Source organism: Neolamprologus multifasciatus, chromosome 22 (assembly GCF_963576455.1).
Source record: "Neolamprologus multifasciatus chromosome 22, fNeoMul1.2, whole genome shotgun sequence".
Taxonomy (NCBI): Eukaryota; Metazoa; Chordata; class Actinopteri; order Cichliformes; family Cichlidae; genus Neolamprologus; species Neolamprologus multifasciatus.
In genome coordinates, this window is record NC_140459.1 from 17,627,736 (window position 1) to 17,645,901 (window position 18,166).

The window sequence follows — 18,166 nt, forward strand, 5'->3', positions numbered from 1 at the left end:
AGATAAAGTGTAAATCAGTGTAACTACTTTATAAATAATGCCTGATGTTCCCTGTGAGGAACCTCCATTAATGTCTGAGCCAGCTGTATCTGTTTACAATAATACATAAAAGTCTGAGGACCTTAAAATTACGAAGAAGAAGAAAGAAAAAAAAGGGCTTCTTCCCAAAACTGTGTGCTGTTTCTGTGTCAGACCCAGAGAAACTGACTGACTTTGAGAATCCCATCTCTCTGTTCTCACTCTACAAAATGAAATTTAAAAGAAATTTCAATATTTCTGCATGAGTCTGCATCTATGATTAAAGAATATTTTTCTTCAGATGTTTACAAGTCTCTTAGGATTTTAAAATAACTCCACAAGTCCAGTAAGTGTTAACATAACATATTATTTTTAAGAGAATACTGTTTACAACAATGGTATCGGAAACTGGTAAATTTTTAAAAAAGGGTTCCCACAAATTATTAACTTTTCTCCACATCTTTGTTTTGTAAGGATCCAGATAGAAGTTTGCATATACCAGGACCTCAGTGTTTATGTGTATTCCTGAGGAATTAAAAATAAAAGGAGCTGATCAGAACCACAAATTAAAATTTTAAAATTAAAAGGAAGTTTGCATGATGTTTGCCAAGTGCTCAAATCCACAGAGGTCAATTAAGGAATAGAGTTGTACTTATCCAACATTAAAAAAATAATAATAATAATAATAAAAACAAAACAACCCAAAAACAAACTATTATGATTTTATAAATGAATGGATGACAAAAAATACCCATTTAGATTAAAAATGTCCTTATAACTTCAAAGTTTCATTCAGTAATGGTTGCTCATTCTAAAGCATGTGTGAAATAAGTTTATCATTTCATCCAAAGTTAAAACTGTGGACATCAGCAATTTGAATCTTTCACAATCAAGCTTTTCAAATGAGAAAAGGAAAACCCATTTAGGTAACTGCAGATTTCCCATGTGGGTTTTCGGTACCCGACCAGAAAAATATTGGATGTAACTTAGATAATTTAAATAGGTGCATGATTGTATTATGTAATTGTTGCAGCTGAAGGAGCAAAAACTGCTTGCATGAATGGGTGAGAATGGGTGAATGAGACAAGTTGTGTTGTGAATGCTCAAATAGAGTAGAAAAGCGCTATGTAAGAACCAGTCCATTTACTTTAAACATTACTATTTAATATATCATTATATTTACAAAACAGTACATTTCAAGCTCTTTTGATGCTCCATGTTTATATTTTAATGTTGGCACATAACTTATGTGGCTGTTGGTGAAAAATCAAAGTGTCTTTTGAAATAAATAAAAATCTTCCAGTGTGGCCAAAGCCAACTCAGTGCAAAACGTCTCATCTGGCAAAGACACCAAGCGGTCCAGAGAGATGTAGTTGGGCAGAGTTGGATCATACTGAGCTTTTCCAAGATACTCGAGGAACAGGTGGCGCTCTCTGAGGCGCAAGTACTTGGAATTGAGGACCTGGAAAAAGATGTCAGATACTGGAGTTAGAATTCCCCAAAACAGCCAAAGAAAATCAGTTCATAGTACTTTAAAACTTGAAAATATGAGCGCAAGAGAGACCTACCTGTGGGAACTTGGTGATAAGGTGGTGGGGTACTTTCATGGTGTTGTGGATGAAGTCAAATATCTCTGTCAGCTTCCTTTTATTGGCAGTCAGAAGTTTGGGCACAGCGAGAACTATGTGCTGGATCTCGTTTCTCTTAAAGCCAAGCTCTATTTCACACACCTGTAGAGTAAATCAACAAAATCTACTGAGAACAGCACATCTAAAACTGACAAGTTCTAATAATGTCTCCTGTTTTTTCTGTACCTTTAAGTTTTCTTTAACGGGCTCCAAACTGCCACACAGTAACCTGGGAAGACGAGCTACAATATTCCGTGTCTGGGGAGAAATGCAAAACAACCTATAAGCTGTAATAACACACTATAACAAAAGCATAATAGCACAGCTCATATCTTATATCTCCTATCATAGCTGCATACATTGTTAGCACTGAGGCTAAGTTGCTGCTGATAAAACCCCAATCTGTTGTCCAGCCTGTTCACGCTGAAGTTGAGCAGATAAGGAGCTCTGGACACCATGGACGCAACCGTCTCTGAACTGAAGTTCTTTGACTTGAGGTAGTTCACCCTTCACAAATGATGAGAGAGAGAGAGAGAAAACACTCATAGTGTCATAACAGTAACACAACACATGAACACAAATAGCTCTTTTCCAGCAGTACCTACTCGACACAACTCAATTTCAGAAGTTTTCCATTACAATCAAGTACCACCTAATGTGCGTGGGGTCATTATAGTGACACGGCTGAAAGTCCATTGAAATCACATATCGTTTCACTTCACACCGCTTGGAACCTGAGCCAAGAAGGTACAAAAGTATATGAAGCTTATGCGTCAATTCAATAAGGAAGACCTATGGCCTCACATCTGTCCACTTCCAGGTGCTGCCGGATAAATCTAAACTTTATCACTTCCACTTTCCCACACTGTCAAGCTGTTTGTGTCATCACTGGTCTAGTCCAATCACCTTCTTCCGGCCTTCTCCAGACCAATCAGCATTTACACTGCTTGCTTTATATCTCACTGCCCATCCGTTTTTCTTCTTCCCAGATGTCGCACAACCCACCTCTTCCCCATCTCCAGCTGTCATCATTCAAGCTCCATTCAAGCCACCTTCCTCTCCATCACCAGCATTTAGGCTCTAAGGGGTCCTGCTATTCTCTTTCACAGGTTCCGTCCTATTCTGACCCCTTGAACCTGCACTGCCAAAGCTCACTGGATCACCTCCATTATGTAAAAATGGCAAAACATTATCTTGGATTTCACTTTGAGCAAGCTCCAGGGAGGTAAATCTAACAAATGAGCAGATGGTGAGGGCCAATAATTTTAGTGTGGCCAAAAAACTCCATAGTTCCAGCTGTTTCCACTGAACGTCCTCCATCAGCCACCTTAAGACAACACAGCTAAACCTCACACTGACAGCCTGTTTCTGGTTTACTAATTCATGTGGACAATGTCCTGAACATTAAAAACAACAATAGGCATCCTCATCATCATGCTCCTGACCCTCGGGCTTTCATTCGTGCAGATAAGGTCTCATTACAAGTGATGAGCCTCATTATGGGTCAGTATGACACAGAGGTTGTTGTCTGCTCTTTGTTCAAGTCTGAGGTTAAATTGTTAAAAAAAAAAACAGGTGCTCAAAATGGGACATTACATGAGCAAAAAACCCCAAAACAACAACAACAACAACAAAAACATCTCCAGTGCCCTTAAAGTGGTCCAGATGTACAAGAGAAGATGACTTTTAGAGGGAGAGCAGGCAAAATCAAAATCAGATAAGATTTTTAAATTTCATGGGTGTGACTTAATCACATCAGACACATTTATGTTACAATAAAGAACCTCGACATGTAAAGGTTTTCATTAAGATGCCTTCGATCTACCTAGCCTGTAGGTTTTCCAAACTCTCAGTGAGGATGAAGGGGTTGTGTGAGATAATATAGCCGAAGCGAGAGTCCTCCACGCCGATGTCTTTGAGAAACAGTAACCGCGGGGTCACATCTGTGTTGAAGTTGAGCCTCAGCAGCATGGAGCCTACATTAGGCCTTTGTTCCAGCTTCCACAAGTTCACCCCTGCAATGAGAAGGGGTGGGTGAATGATTAGAAATAATAACATTTGGGTTCAGATTTTGAAGATGAGGTTTTACTGTGATTCCAAAGTGGTTATTTTGATTACCTAGTTGTACCAACTTGCTAAGCGTCTCAGACTTATCGACATAATCTCTAAGAGTGGTGGAGACTGGAGGGATGGCAGAGGGAACAGATATACTGATGGCCTCTTCATCACTGATCTCTTCTAAAGCTGAAGGCTGAGCCACAGGATCCAAATCTGCTTGATAAAGAAATTACAGATGAGCAGATTCCAACGTGATACAAAAAACCCTTTAAATTAATAAACAATCACAGCAGCAAGCTACTACCTACCTAATGATATATGACTATTTTCAGTAGTTAGTTCAGCATCTCTGGTTGGTAACAGTGAGGTCTTGTGTGCTCCAACATTAGTTCTTGACAGCTCTTGTGTATTCGTGCCTTCCTTTGCCTCAGTTGTCAGATATTTAGCTGCTGAGTCACTGTAGAAGCAAATCTGTTGTTTCCATCTCAGTCTTGTCAGCGTTGTTGCTGTTGTGTGATTCCCCCTGATCGATAATCCACTAATAACTTTTGTTGGTACTCTTGTCACCTTAATCCGCTGCTGAACCCGAGTGTAATACTGCCAGGTACTGCTCACCGTCTTAGAGTAAAGAGGACTCGTGCCTCTTAGACACAGCTGTGCACAAGTAGAGGCCATGGTTATTCTGTAAGAAATGAACATGACATATTTTAGAGGCATACTATGCAACATACAGTAGTGGGAAAAGGTCTTCATTGTCATTCCTTTATATTTTACTTTCAAGTAGCCAGACTTTCTTGTAATTTTTAAAGTGGTCTTGAGCAATAGTTCTCCAGGCTTTCAGAAGGTCTTTCACTTTGTTTTCTTTGGACATTGGCTGCTTTTTCACCGATTTTAAGCCAAGTTGTTTTTAATCTGGCCTTCAGAGAAATGTTTTCCCTCATTTTAACACGGACAAACGAATCCTTCCACCATAAAAAGGCAGATGACTCAAGGGACCAGTGTTGTGTCTACACATTTTAGACAAGGACCAATTTTAAATGTATCTTTAGGCACTTTGTAACGAGCAGCCTGTCACAAAACACATCACTTGTTTCCATTTCTTTAGTTGAAAAATACAGAGGGTAACACAGTTTTACAAGCACAAATTTGTATTTTTATACCAGGTGATTCCCAAAGAGCTATTAGCTGAAGACCTGGTATGTCTCAGCATGGACTGCAGTATGCCCTCACAAAAAAATCTGAGGAAACAAGTGGGGGACAAAAGAAGAAGTGACGGTCCTTAAGGACCTGTCGTGTCACTAAAAGATTGCCAATTGCAAAAGTGCTTGGGTGCAGTCCTCTAAAATCTCAACTGGCACTGTGCATCGGTCAAATGTTGATTGGTTGACAAGTGGGCCAGAACTCGGAAAGGATCAACAGTGGAGTTCACCACTGTCACGGACAGCCCTGCTCATCGTGATGGTGTGTTTTTCAAAAAGACAAAGATGAAATGCTCGTGTCATTCATATTTACAAAAACCTTAAGTCATTAATATATACTTTTCCCCGGATTAGCTAGCTATGCAGATAGCTCGGTTAATGATTTGCTGGCCTACGAGAGGCTAGCTGGACACGGTTACATCGTTGTATGCTAGCAGAATAATAATTCTTTAAATCCAGCGTCAACACATAGACCTTTCTGTTGTCTTACTCACTGTTTATGAATCAAAGCATTTTCTTCACCGTCCTGCAATGTCAAGTATTTTCACGTGCGCGCTAACGGAAGTGCTCCACGTAAACGTCACTTTATGGGACGTGCCACAACGCCGTGTTTGTACGCATACCTGATGTCTTTTTTTATATTTAGCAGATAAAAAGTGTCATACATACAAAATTAAAAACATAACATAATATTACTAAGTTAAAAATGCTCTGCTGTAGTTTATAACCTTTGCTCTGGGGAGTATTACAAAACTCTTTGGCATACTACGCCCCTACGATCAGGCTTGGTTCAGTCCGTCTTCAAGGTTCCTGATTGTTGGTCTGTTTTTACATCACCCCTCATAATTTCACAACTTTTAGTGTTCACGGATAAATTTGCATCGCAAAAAGTTAGGAGGAGGCATTTGTCTCAGCGACATGGCAGCTACGATTGGACCCCGAATACCGAGGAAGGACGATGCGAACTATAACTTACATTTCCGAATGATAAACGAGCAACAAGTGGAGGATATCTCCATTGACTTCTTCTATAAGCCGCACACCATCACTCTGCTGACAGTCACTGTGCTCAGCCTGATGTACTTTGCCTTCACCAGGTAAATAACAAGCTGAAATTGTACGTTGCTGTTTGCAATTGGTTTAAAAAGCTTCGTGTTTTAGTTCACACCCGAATTTGTGCCGCGACAGGGATGATGAACACACAGATAACAACCTCCGTGTCGGTTTGTTGGTAGTCGTCTTCTTCTTCTTGGTCATCAGTGTCCTGGCCTTTCCTAATGGTGAGTTAATAACTACTCATAATAACATTCCTTTAGTGGATGGTCGAGTGTGATAAAGTCACCGTGTGGATCTGAAACAGTGGATTCATTAGTACTGCTTTGATGATTAATTACTAGTTTAATCGTTTTTACGGAGTTACTACTTTTCTGGCTACAAGTATTTTCAGTTTTTGACTTTTGATTGATTGAATTAGGTGACTGTAAAATATGAAACCAAATCTGTCAGTTTTTGTCATTTTAAAAATATGGCTCGATCTGCCTGTATTCAAATCTGTCAAATCTGTCATCTTAGCCAGACCAGAATAGACTTGATTAAAAAATAGATTTTACCCACGAAATAACTAAATTTGATTAATTACTGTAAGAATATGTCTTCATTTATTAGTATATGCATACTTTATGTTATAAACTACCATTAAAGTGTAGCTTTAAAATAAGCTCTTTATAGTTTGTTAACTAAAGCTAGAGACTCAAGATTACCTGTTAAAACTCAGTTAGCTGTTTAATCAGATCGTCATACCTGTATTGTTGTATGCATCAGAGATGTGGGGCCATAAAGACATTTCCTTCATGGCCTCATGGGTATCTTTGTTTGTCTGAATGCAGTTGTTTTTAAGTTGCAAATTCAGAAATCTATATTCAGAAATATATATATATATAATCTTAAAGATATTACTGTGCAAAAAAGACATTGGATCTGTATTTTCCATGATCTCTTTATTATAAATAGTACAATCACCTTATGATGCTTTCTGTTTCAGGACCCTTCGTTAGGCCACACCCTGCAATATGGCGAATGGTGTTCGGTGGGTGTTTAACTTTTCTGCTAAGATACAGTTCTCATGTAGCCTTATCGTCACTAACTCACTTTTCTCCTGTGTTGGGTAGGTCTCAGTGTGCTCTACTTCCTGTTTCTTGTCTTCCTTATCTTCCTTAACTGGGACCAAGTGAAGACTCTAATGTACTGGCTCGACCCAAGCCTCCGCTATGCAAAACGGGAGGCTGATATCATGGTAAGTATAGCTTTGACCTTAAATTTTTTGGAACCTGTTGAAGTGAAACTTAAAATCCTCTAAAGCCATTTTTTGATAGCTTTAGAATAATCATGCGGCATAGTTGTTTTGTTTTTTCAATAAAGTTTTATGATTGTAGCAATGTTCTTACATGCTCCATAGTATGATCTATTTGGAGAATCTGCTGACCAGTGAATACACACTTGTGTAGTCAGATTTCAGTAAAATAAAGTAATTGTGGTAGCAGTAAAGATGTAATCAAAAGGAGGGATCAGCGTGATTGGTTAGCATTGTTACTGTTGTTTTCTCCCTAACAGGAGTATGCCGTAAACTGTACAGTGATAACGTGGGAGCGCATCCTGAGCCACTTTGACATCTTTGCATTTGGCCACTTTGGAGGATGGGCCATGAAGGCTTTGCTAATCCGCAGCTACGGCCTGTGTTGGACCATCAGCATAACCTGGGAACTCACTGAGGTAACATGCATGCGATCTCCGCATGACAGCAGGCTTGATCTGCCTGTATTCAAATCTGTCATAAACATGCTGTATATTCACAAAGCGGGGAGTCTGCAAGGTCACAGAAGAGTAATTATCAGTCATTTGTAGTAATCCAGCTCATGCGAGAGAATGACAGTGCTTCAGATTATTCTGTGCAGGGAACAGGGATTGTTTGTCTGGGAGACATTTATGACAGTATAATAGCAGTAGGGGCTTTTTGCACATAACAAAAGCTGTGGTCTTGACTAATGCCAAGGAGTGGAAGTCTCAGCAAATCCACCCCATGGTCTGAATGTACAATGCTCAGACAAACTGCAACAACACAAGACCGAAATGTTAAATCTTACAACTGGAAAAAGTCTGAAGGGTTGTCAGGAGAAAGCCTCTGCGCTCTAAAAAGAAAGAATATTTACGTGGCAACATTCTTACCTTGCAGAAAAAATGAGATATTCAAAATTACTATCGCCAGAAGAGGCACGGTTTTCCAAAGTGTTTCCATGGGAATGATGATGGTTTAAAAATAAATTACTAAAATCTCTCAGGCTCATATAACACAGAAGAGCTAAATATTTTTTCCCTTGTGACACCCACTGTGGCTCAAGTGGAAAAAGACTAACTACAAAACTACAATAAAAGTTATTCTTTCTTGTGAAAAGAATAACCCCAGATGAGGAGTTCACTGCAACAGAAAAAAAAAAAGATTCTCTAGCATCCATGGGATACTGTTAAGAAATTATACTGTAAGTGATGACATCCAGAAATGATAGAAGTCATGTTTAATGAAAGTTGAGAACATGTAACATACGATAAGATGAGATAAGGGTCAATGGAGTTTGTTTAAAGTAGAGGGATTGTGGACGCAGCACACCAGTTCGTCGTGGTGAAGAGATAGCTGAGTGCAAGAGTGAAGTGTTCGGCGTTCAGTGGCATGTCCAGCGGGGTGGCCTGGGGGGGGCACAGCACCGCAGAAAACATTTTTTCAGCGAAAGATTAACAAGTTAACATAGCTGGACTAGCCATTGGACATTTGCACGGTGGGCTGATGACTTATTTATTTATTTATTTTTGTAATGGCATGAACAATGAGAGTTGGTGGATTGGCCAGATGCTGGCCGATTTGTAAAAATAACTCAGTTTTTTGGTGGTGGCTATGGCGGAGCTTCCACAGAGGCAACAGGTGGATGAGGGAAGGGGAGGCAGGAGGAGCAGAGACCCGAGGCAGCCACCGGTCCGAGTATCAGGTGAACTGAACTTCAGGTAAGAAGTTATGACCTGCAGTCTATCTGGGTCAGATATAAACCAAGTTTAGGTGGAGTTTATTTTCGTTGTGCTGACTTTTTACAGTCAGTTAAAATAACTCGTACTGCGTGAGCTAGCATAACGTTTCTATACAGCTGTTCGGTTGCTATGATGTTACTGATAGTGAACTTTATTTTATTCATAAGGTTAGTTAGTAGAGTTGCCAACGGCTCCTTAAAAATGGAATGGTCCCTCATTCAGAGAAAATATTATGCATCTTGTATTGAGCTGAGAAGAGATGCAGTTTGTCCCGGACTTTAGCTAGAATGGAAAAAGACACAAAGCTGGAGTTATTCTGTCTTTACGCTACACAGCTGCCTCTTCTCTCACCCCCCCCCCCCCCTCTTCTGTTGCTACTTCAGTCATGAAACTGATCAATGATCAGCTGATCGGCTTTTCTCTCTCGTTTATTTATCGCCCACTTTGCGCCAGAAACAGGAAACCAGCCGATGTCACGCTAAACAACAGCAGCACATTTAAGCTTGATCAGTTGTTGTTAGAATTTATTTAATATTAATTTCTAGTATCAGCTGATGTTTGCTGGAGCCACAGCTGTAAAAGCTGCTGCCCATGTTGTCGTTTGGATATGTGGTGAGAGGGAAACATGAGGATGAAACCAGGAGATGTCCTTACTGAATCATCAGAGCTGAACAGGTGATGGAGAAACATGTTTACCTTTTAGGTCACATGAATGAGTTGAAGGGAAGTTATGAACTGTTTCTGAGAGACAAATAACACCAGGATCCTTTTCTAAGTAGCTGATAGCTGTGCAGGGGCGGATCTAGCAAAGTGTTGCCAGGGGGCCAGGTAGGGCATTAACAGGGAGAGGGGGGCACAAAGAAATACTTTTCTTTCTTATTCTCATTTAAAGTATTTAGCTTTTATTAAATAATTATCTGAATCTTGCGAACAAAGTTTTTATCTGACGTAAAATTTATAGAAATCATACATATACCAAAAAGACTGTACATCACTGTCACAACAGCGTTTGTTTTCATTCAAAGGCTTTATGGCTTTAATACCTGGTGGGCCGGTCTGTAGTGAAAATGCCCAATTTTTTGTCCCAGTCCAGCCCTGCAGGTTAATACTGGCAGTGTCACCATGCCAGCTGACTGTATTTCATCATCAGCCAGTGTTGTTCTTTATACATCAATATGAACAAAGTTTACCATAAGGCAGCATATAAAGTATTTACTTGCTTTCAGGTTTTATTCAAATGTTAGTCTTTTCATTTGTTTCCCCACTTTTTTCCTGTTTCAAAATCAAACACCAGTTTGTGATAAGATTATCTTCTTTTTTTAATAGGCATTGGTTTTGCATTGGCATTGGTTAATTGGCCAATTGTATGTTAAAAATGTTCGTATTTTAATATTCAAAAATGTTTTTGCCCAAAACATATGTGCACTATATGTCAGTAAAAATACTATGCAAATATTGATGTCCTTGACTGCTGAATAAACACTGACTGATTGTATCTCTTGTATTTTATCAACGCAGTATCTAAAAACTTTGCACCGTAGTGGTTAAAATCTCATTCTAATAACAGTTAAAAGCGCATTCGGTTATTAGGTTTATAGGGTTATTGAATTATGGTTAACGGTTGGTAGAATTGTTTTTAACATTATCTGCCAATTACATCTGCCACCCTTCTCCAAATCTCTGCCCCTACCTGGCCCCCCCAACAAAAATTTTCTAGACATGCCACTGTCTGCGTTCCCTGGGATAAGTTTGAGGAAATTAAGAGGGGGCTGTTGGGAGGCCTGGACTGGGCTGCTCTGCCTAGGCTTAGCCTTCGTGATGCGTCCCCAGATAAGCTGAAGAAAATGGAAGGTTAACGCTTAGACCTTTCCATTTTTCCCATTTTACATATTTTGTTTTCTTTATGTGCATTTTCTGTTGTAGTTCTGAACATTTTGTAGCTTTTGATGTTTTGGAAAACTGTAACCATAGTTTTATTGTCATAATTAGTAGCAGTAGTTATGTCAATTTCAAAGACTTGTGTTTAAATTTCCAAGGCAGACAGGCTGTGATTTGGTTGTACGCATGATCAGAGGGACTTCTACATTTCTGCCTATAGTATGAGCAATTTGAGGTATGAAAATACTCATAAACTACAGATTTTCCTTTGAAACATTTGTACGCACGATTTGCATACAACAGTGCCTTCGTGCAGTTCTTAGGCACTGTAAAGGAAACCCTACGTCCTTTAGACAGATGAGACCTAAGTGAACATGTCTGGCCAGAATCCACTGCACCACATCTGGAGAGAACCAAACACAACATATCGCCACAAACACCTCATGCTGTCAAGCACGGTGGTGGAGGGGTAATGATTTGCGCTCTTTTTGCTGCCACAGGTTCTGGACACCCGCAGTCATTGAGGCGGCCCTGAACTCTTCTGTATATTAAAGTATTCTTGAGTCAAATGTGAGACCATCTGTCTGAGAGATAAAGCTTGGCTTAAACTGGCTCATACAACAGGACAAGTAGTTCCAGTTATTGCTGCTGAAGGTGGTTCAACAACCTGCTGAATAATTTTTGCATACTACTTCTGCATTTTGACAATGTTTTAGTTCAATAAAGAATAACGCAGTATAAATTATTATGTGTTGTTATCCATCAGTTTCAATTTAAATGATTTTGGAACCCGATAGGGACCAGATTACTTTTTGTTCTCTTATATAAACCTTAGAACTGTAAAAAGCAGTAATTTCTATTTCGCTGACTGTATATTAACTCATGTCCCATGTTTGGTCACAGCTCTTCTTCATGCACCTTCTACCAAACTTTGCGGAGTGCTGGTGGGATCAGGTGATACTCGACATACTGTTGTGTAATGGAGGAGGCATCTGGCTGGGAATGACCGTCTGCCGTTTTCTGGAGATGAGGACGTATCGCTGGGCCAGCATCAAGTCAGTATTTTCTTCTCTTTTTTTCCCATATGTAAAAGAATTGCCATGAACATTAGAAACAGCTGAAACAATCTAATAATATGATAAGAGATATAATATGTGTAAGACAAAGTTGTCTTTTCAAATTCCTAAAAGCCAAAAAAGCATCTCTGGAATTCCTCTAAAACCTTTATCAATAAACCTTAATCATTAAACTTCTTTCCCTTTTTTTTCCTCAAATGATTTACATTCAGAGATATTTTTCACATAATTGACCACAGGGAGAACAATTGGTTTCTTATTGTTCACCTTGAATAATGTTCAAATGTTTAATGTTTCAAACATGAGTAGATCTCTGTATTATGAGTGTAACCCTGACACAATACACTGTTTCTGTTCAGGGAAATCCACACTACCACCGGGAAGATAAAGCGAGCTGTGCTTCAGTTCACTCCAGCCAGCTGGACCTTCGTGCGCTGGTTTGATCCAAAATCATCATTCCAGAGGCTTGCAGGCATCTATGTCTTTATGATCCTGTGGCAGGTAGGGTGTACCGTGATTCAGAAACACAAACTCAATTCTAAAAAGTTTGGGTGCTTCGTAAAAACTAAAAACAGAATGCAATGATTTGCAAATCTCATAAATCGATATTTTATTCACAGTAAAACATAAAAAAAGATATCAAATGTTTTATCTATGCCCAAACATGCAAAAATATACCAAATGAACAAAAAAGACAGGACCCTTAAAAGAGGTCAAATGAATAAAACTAAACTAAAGCTAAAAATAGCAACTAAACATGTATCCACACTAACTGCTCAACAAATTTAAATAAATAAATAAAAAACCTGACCTAACACGCAAAAAACAAAGGCGAAACTAGTGGCTCAGATGTATTTTTTAGGGAAGGCCTTTCATATTACAGCGAGACAATGCTAAACACTGCAGACAAGAGCCTGGCTTTGGTCTACCTGCAGTCCAGACCTTTCACAAACTGAAGACATTTGGAGCATCAAGAAAGAAAAAAACTAAACAAAGAACACCCACGACTGTTGAGCATCCTACATCAGATAGGAATGCTATCCTCGGTTCACTGACGTTTACAGACTGTTGTTAAAAGAAGAGTGGATGGTACACATGGAGAAACATTTTTGAGATAAAAGAAATAAAAAAAACATAACTTGTTCTTAAAATGGTCCATTTTCTTAGTTTGATATATTTTCCTTGTTTTTGGGGGGATTAAATATGGGTTTATTAAATAATTGCATTTTACACACCTTCCCAAGTTTTTGGAATCGGGGTTGTACTTGCACAATAGCGAGCCATTGATCAATTCACTAATGTGTCCATTGAATATCGTTCATTTGAAGAATCATATGTTCAGTAATACCCTCACTGTACATAAACAACACTTCCTGTGAAATCCTCTTTGTCTTACACATCTTTATTTCCACAGCTGACAGAGCTGAACACATTCTTCCTCAAGCACATCTTCGTCTTCCAGGCCTCTCACCCTCTCAGCTGGTGTCGTATCCTCCTCATCGGAGTCATCACTGCACCCACTGTACGGTATGATTAAACCTCAAATTTACATCACTTATCAATCTTTGAGCAGTGGTAATTACAATGTTATGCGGTCTTATTCAGGTTGTACCTACTAAATACACGTCTGTGAGGATGCTGTGTTAATGTTTGCTTACTGATTTTGGGGTTTTGGGGTTTGTTTGTTTTTTAGACAATATTATGCTTACCTGACAGACACTCAGTGTAAGCGAGTTGGCACACAGTGTTGGGTTTTTGGGTGAGTATCTTTTTTTTTACTGTCAATTTAAGCATTTTCTTTATCTAAGAGTATCTTCAGATGATGTTTTAAAAAATGTCAAAATTAAAAATTGTAGCTAGAGCCATAGCTTGTCCATTTCCTTTGTCATTATGTAAAATTAGCTGGAATCTTTTTTATTAGTTATTTGCATGCTTTGCAGAAGCTGTCACCACACTGGTTTTAACAGAGCAAATTCAAAGTAACATTGTAACAAGTGTCACATACTACTCATCTAATTCTCTTTATGGTTGAAATCTGTTGTTGAACAGCACATAAAATAAAGCTTTCACTCATTTTCAACCAGAGAGTAAATGGACACTTCCTGCTACTGGCGCCAGCTTAACCATAATCAAATCAGGCCCGAAGCATGGGTGTCAAGCTGTCGCATTAGACTACAGTTTGAATCTTTATTTAAACCTTTTGGATTCATTTTTATAACAGTGTAGCTTCATGTCAATTGAAATTCATAACATCATGTAGTCCTCTCAGACACAAAGGTGCTGATGTCCTTAGTCTGCTCCGGTTACTATAGCAACGAGACCGGCACACTCTCCGTCAGCAACTTAACGCTGATGCTGCTCTCTTGTCTGAGGTTCACCCCTGCAGTGTAACCTTTAAAAGTGAAAGAGTTTCCCACTGCACAGTGTGCTGAATGAGTATCAGTTATGCTTCTTAATACTGTGGGAATAGTAACATGGACAACATCCATTTAGAGTCTCATGCATCAATAGAGGCATTTTAGCGCAGTGTAAAGGCATGGCCAAGAGAGGGGGCCATTGTTGAATACAGATGTCTGTTTTTGAATCATTCACATCAAACACATCATTTCTGTTTTATTCTCTATTTCTCTTTAAGAGCCATCGCTTTCCTGGAGGCGCTTGCTTGTGTAAAATTTGGCCATGACTTGTTTTCCAAGACACAAATTCGCTACGTGCTCCTGTGGCTGCTGTGTCTGGTAAGAAAAGACAAGTGAGCATTTATAATTAAACGATATGTGTCACCTACAGTAATTGATTATTAAAACAGATTGAAAATAAGTGATTAATAAGGTAGATGTTGCAGGACTTTGCATCTGATGTGCTGAACAAATATTATCTGAGATTTTTACAGGAGTAGCAGTTTATATTTTCTTTTTTCTTTAAGCAGACTCATTTTTTGCATACTTTTCCTTCCAGGCACTCATCACGCTCCTGTGCTTATATGGGATGGTGTGGTATGAGCAAAAGAAAGTGAAGGTGAGATGGGCCCTTGGGCTGCTTGCTTACTTAAATGTTTCTAGAGGTTTTGGTTTGCTTGTGATAGTAGAAACCTCCATCTGTGGAATAGAACAGAGGGATGTACTACAAAGAAAGCTTAAGAGGTAAAACCTAAAATCCCAGTCACACACAGCAGGTATCACAGTGGTGGTTATCAACCTTTCTGTTAAGCCGGGCTTTCTGCTTCAAGGTTATGTGCACATTTACATAAAAAGGGCCATTTAATGCTTCACATGACGCTTCTTCTGCACAAAGTGATCTCTTTGAGTGCCAGCTACTCCAGTCAGAGATTTTTTTCCGATGATGATGATGATTAAACAGTATATATAAATGACAACAACATATAACTGTAAAATGCAACAGTGCTGCAAATAACACAAAGTTAAATAGCTTTAAAATTTGACTCTCGTCAATACATCAAGTTTATTTTAATACTGAGTGAATCTCAGTGCTGCTGTGTAAGCATCAGAATCCAATATAAAAACATTTATATTAATTTTTTCCTCCATCGCCAACTGAACACATGCAAATCCCAGTAAAAATGCACTGCTTTAACTTTTTAGCTGCACGTTCGGTGGTGTTAGTAAGCTACGGCTTAACAAGCTGCACATATTAGATGTATTTACCCAGCAGAGGATCTTCATCACATGGAAAACATGATGTTTAAAAAAAGAAAAAAGAATCAGTGAAAAGCACTTCCTGATTATTTTAAATTAAAACGCTGCTCCCGACCAGGTTATGTGTGCAGCATGAGTTACCATGGTGATTTAGCCAAAACAGAGTCACTTTCTTGACACAGAAAACTTTGACTTTAACCTCGACATAGCTCACTGTGCCATTAATCTCCCTTCACGGTGCACCCCTCTGGCGTTAGCATTAATGTCAACAGTTAACTGTTTCTAAGTGCTCTGTGTGTAAGCATGGCACAGCACCACCATTAGAATATGACGGTGAGCATGGATGCAGAAAACCAGGACTGTAAACCGTCTGTATATTTTGAACCAAGCCAGAGCAGTGTTTTGAGCGAGTGAGTTGTACAGACTGTTTGTGTCTCTGATTTTCTTTCTGTTGGCAGATAAATTCTATGCAAAGGCACGACTGCAATGACAGGAGTGTTATTGACTCATGTGGTTTCATCACAGATGGTGCTGCAGGTCAGTCTCATAACATGCAGATTGATGACAACGTTTCACTAAACTCCATCTCAAATGTTTATCATGTCTTGTGTCTCTTTGCTCCACAGCTCAGGAATATTCCTCACGAACTGTGCAGCCTGCAAAACGGAGGAGAGCTGCAGGCAGGAACAGATTTATAAATGGTCAAGGAGGAAAGAGACAATAAACAACAACTGATACTGAATATTTGTGACCTCTGTGGAGGGGGATGAGGAAATGATGCGCTTACCAAGAGGAATACAGTATGCACTATGTGGATGGATTTAATTAATATTGTAAGTTGCATCATTGGTGCAATTAATCCCCAAAAAGTAGATTCCAGAAATCATATCGGTGTTACTTGATAAACCGTTTGAACTTCTAAAGGTGTCGGAGGCCAGAACACGACAGCAGGCTTAAAGTTTGACTGAATTTCTTTTCTATTAAATGTCAAAGACGTTTCTAAACAAACTTAAGTAATGAGGTAATATGTGCTGGAGTTTGAGAGGAAATGGTGCCTTATTTGGACTGTAACAGCAGTCTGTGTCATTCCACAACCAATATTGTTTTTAAACACTGGAATAATGTTGTCAAGTGAGGGGTGTACCAACCAGTCCACACCCACTATCCTGTACAACAGCAGTCCCCAACCCCCGGGCCTCGGACCGGTACCGGTCCGTGAGTTGTTTGGTACCGGGCCGCGAGAGTTGAGGCTCAGGTGTGAAATGTATGGTTTTCAGGGTTTTTATTGGTTTTCAGCGTTATTTTGTTATCATTTTTATTGTTAACTCGGTTTTCCTGGATCTTTTCACGTGTGTTATGAATAAATCTTCTTTTTTTCCAGTACTGGTACTAGTTTTATTTTGTTGCATTTATCCGCGACACCTTAAAGGCCAGTCCGTGAAAATATTGCCGGCATAAACCGGTCCGTGGCGCAAAAAAGGTTGGAGACCGCTACTGTACAACACTCATGTAGACTATTTGCACTAAACCTTTTTGACTGGTGTGTTTTTATTTACTGACCTTAATAGCTTTAAGAAACACTAAAGATCTCAAATACTGTTGGGTTTAAGAGTTGTAGATTGGTTGATTCTGTGATGATTTGATGATGATGATTATAAATGTTGTCAGTTTAATATTTTTATGGTTATATGATGCTGGTGCATTTACTGTCTATAAGTTTCTTCAATCAAAACAGCATCAGCAGGAGATAAAGTCTTTGTCTATGTTTTAAACGAAAGTAAGAATTACTTAACTAGCTGTTCCTTTATTAAAGTTTTTTTTAGATGTGTGATGCTGTGTATGAATGTGTGATGTACCCAACACAGAACTGTGACATTCAGTGGCTCAATATTTGTGTAAAAATATCTTTTTTAATGCATTTTTTATGATCCAGATTAATTAAATGTGACATTAATAATACAACATGTGATTACTCTAAATAAGCTGTTAAATGTGTAGAATAATCTTTCATTTAGTGTTAGTTTTAATTTCAGCGCTAACTTTCTTCACTGATTATTTTAATGTATTGAGTTTCGAGTGCAGACAACACAGCAAACAGTGCATGACGTGTTACTACCCATGAAGGATTTGAATGGCTGAACTGTTTTTGTACACATAATTAAAACAAAAATTAAATAAATGTAGTCTTTTTTTCATGGTTTTTTATTTCATTGTCCTCTGTGAACGGCCACTTACAAGAAAATCTCCCAGTAGATCAGCAGCTTCAGAAATATATATAATACTTTTTTGGCATCAATAACCATGTCATGTTCAAGGTCACTTAGATCACCTTTCTTCCCCGTACTGATGCCCGTTTTTTTCTTGACATTGTCTTCATATTTACATGCCTCAGTGTACTGAGTTTCTGCCATGTGTTTGGCTGATTAAATATTTGAAGCAGCTGAACAGGTGTACCTAATATAACTATCAATGCGTGTAAAAAGCAAAGCATTGGTTGTATATCTGATTTACTCTTAATGTGTAGAAAGATGTAATTTATACACCACATTATACAAGTTACACAGGAATGCTTAATTCAGCCTCCA

The 18,166-nt window shown here is 38.8% G+C and overlaps 2 protein-coding genes across 2 annotated transcripts; one reads left to right on the plus strand and one right to left on the minus strand.

The window, feature by feature from the left end:
* Positions 1–1,222: 1,222 nt before the first annotated feature.
* Positions 1,223–5,532, minus strand: mterf3 (mitochondrial transcription termination factor 3). The gene is made up of 8 exons (XM_085149142.1): positions 5,398–5,532; positions 4,013–4,386; positions 3,765–3,917; positions 3,472–3,661; positions 2,006–2,153; positions 1,833–1,904; positions 1,587–1,748; positions 1,223–1,480 (listed from the first exon to the last, which is right to left on the minus strand). Exons 2-8 carry the CDS (start codon positions 4,377–4,379, stop codon positions 1,286–1,288), a joined length of 1,287 nt encoding a protein of 428 aa, XP_085005268.1. The 5' UTR covers positions 4,380–4,386; positions 5,398–5,532; the 3' UTR covers positions 1,223–1,285.
* A 148-nt stretch (positions 5,533–5,680) lies between these two features.
* On the plus strand, positions 5,681–17,760 carry ptdss1b (phosphatidylserine synthase 1b). The gene is made up of 13 exons (XM_085149140.1): positions 5,681–6,000; positions 6,092–6,183; positions 6,945–6,989; positions 7,072–7,196; positions 7,514–7,672; positions 11,756–11,907; positions 12,288–12,429; positions 13,343–13,455; positions 13,622–13,687; positions 14,564–14,663; positions 14,884–14,943; positions 16,040–16,118; positions 16,208–17,760. The coding sequence occupies exons 1-13, from the start codon at positions 5,822–5,824 to the stop codon at positions 16,303–16,305; spliced, it is 1,410 nt and encodes a 469-aa protein (XP_085005266.1). The 5' UTR covers positions 5,681–5,821; the 3' UTR covers positions 16,306–17,760.
* The last annotated feature ends 406 nt before the right edge of the window (positions 17,761–18,166 follow it).

What these genes read in the sequence shown, in the direction of transcription:
- mterf3 (XM_085149142.1), bottom strand. Translation starts at nt 4,379, where the DNA reads ATGGCCTCTACTTGTGCACAGCTGTGTCTAAGAGGCACGAGTCCTCTT. An exon ending in TAGCAAGTTGGTACAACTAG is followed by an intron (nt 3,662 to 3,764) that starts GTAATCAAAATA and finishes TTCTCATTGCAG; the next exon opens with GGGTGAACTTGTGGAAGCTG. An exon ending in TTATCACCAAGTTCCCACAG is followed by an intron (nt 1,481 to 1,586) that starts GTAGGTCTCTCT and finishes ATCTTTTTCCAG; the next exon opens with GTCCTCAATTCCAAGTACTT.
- ptdss1b (XM_085149140.1), top strand. Translation starts at nt 5,822, where the DNA reads ATGGCAGCTACGATTGGACCCCGAATACCGAGGAAGGACGATGCGAAC. An exon ending in TATCGCTGGGCCAGCATCAA is followed by an intron (nt 11,908 to 12,287) that starts GTCAGTATTTTC and finishes GTTTCTGTTCAG; the next exon opens with GGAAATCCACACTACCACCG. An exon ending in CATCACAGATGGTGCTGCAG is followed by an intron (nt 16,119 to 16,207) that starts GTCAGTCTCATA and finishes TTTGCTCCACAG; the next exon opens with CTCAGGAATATTCCTCACGA.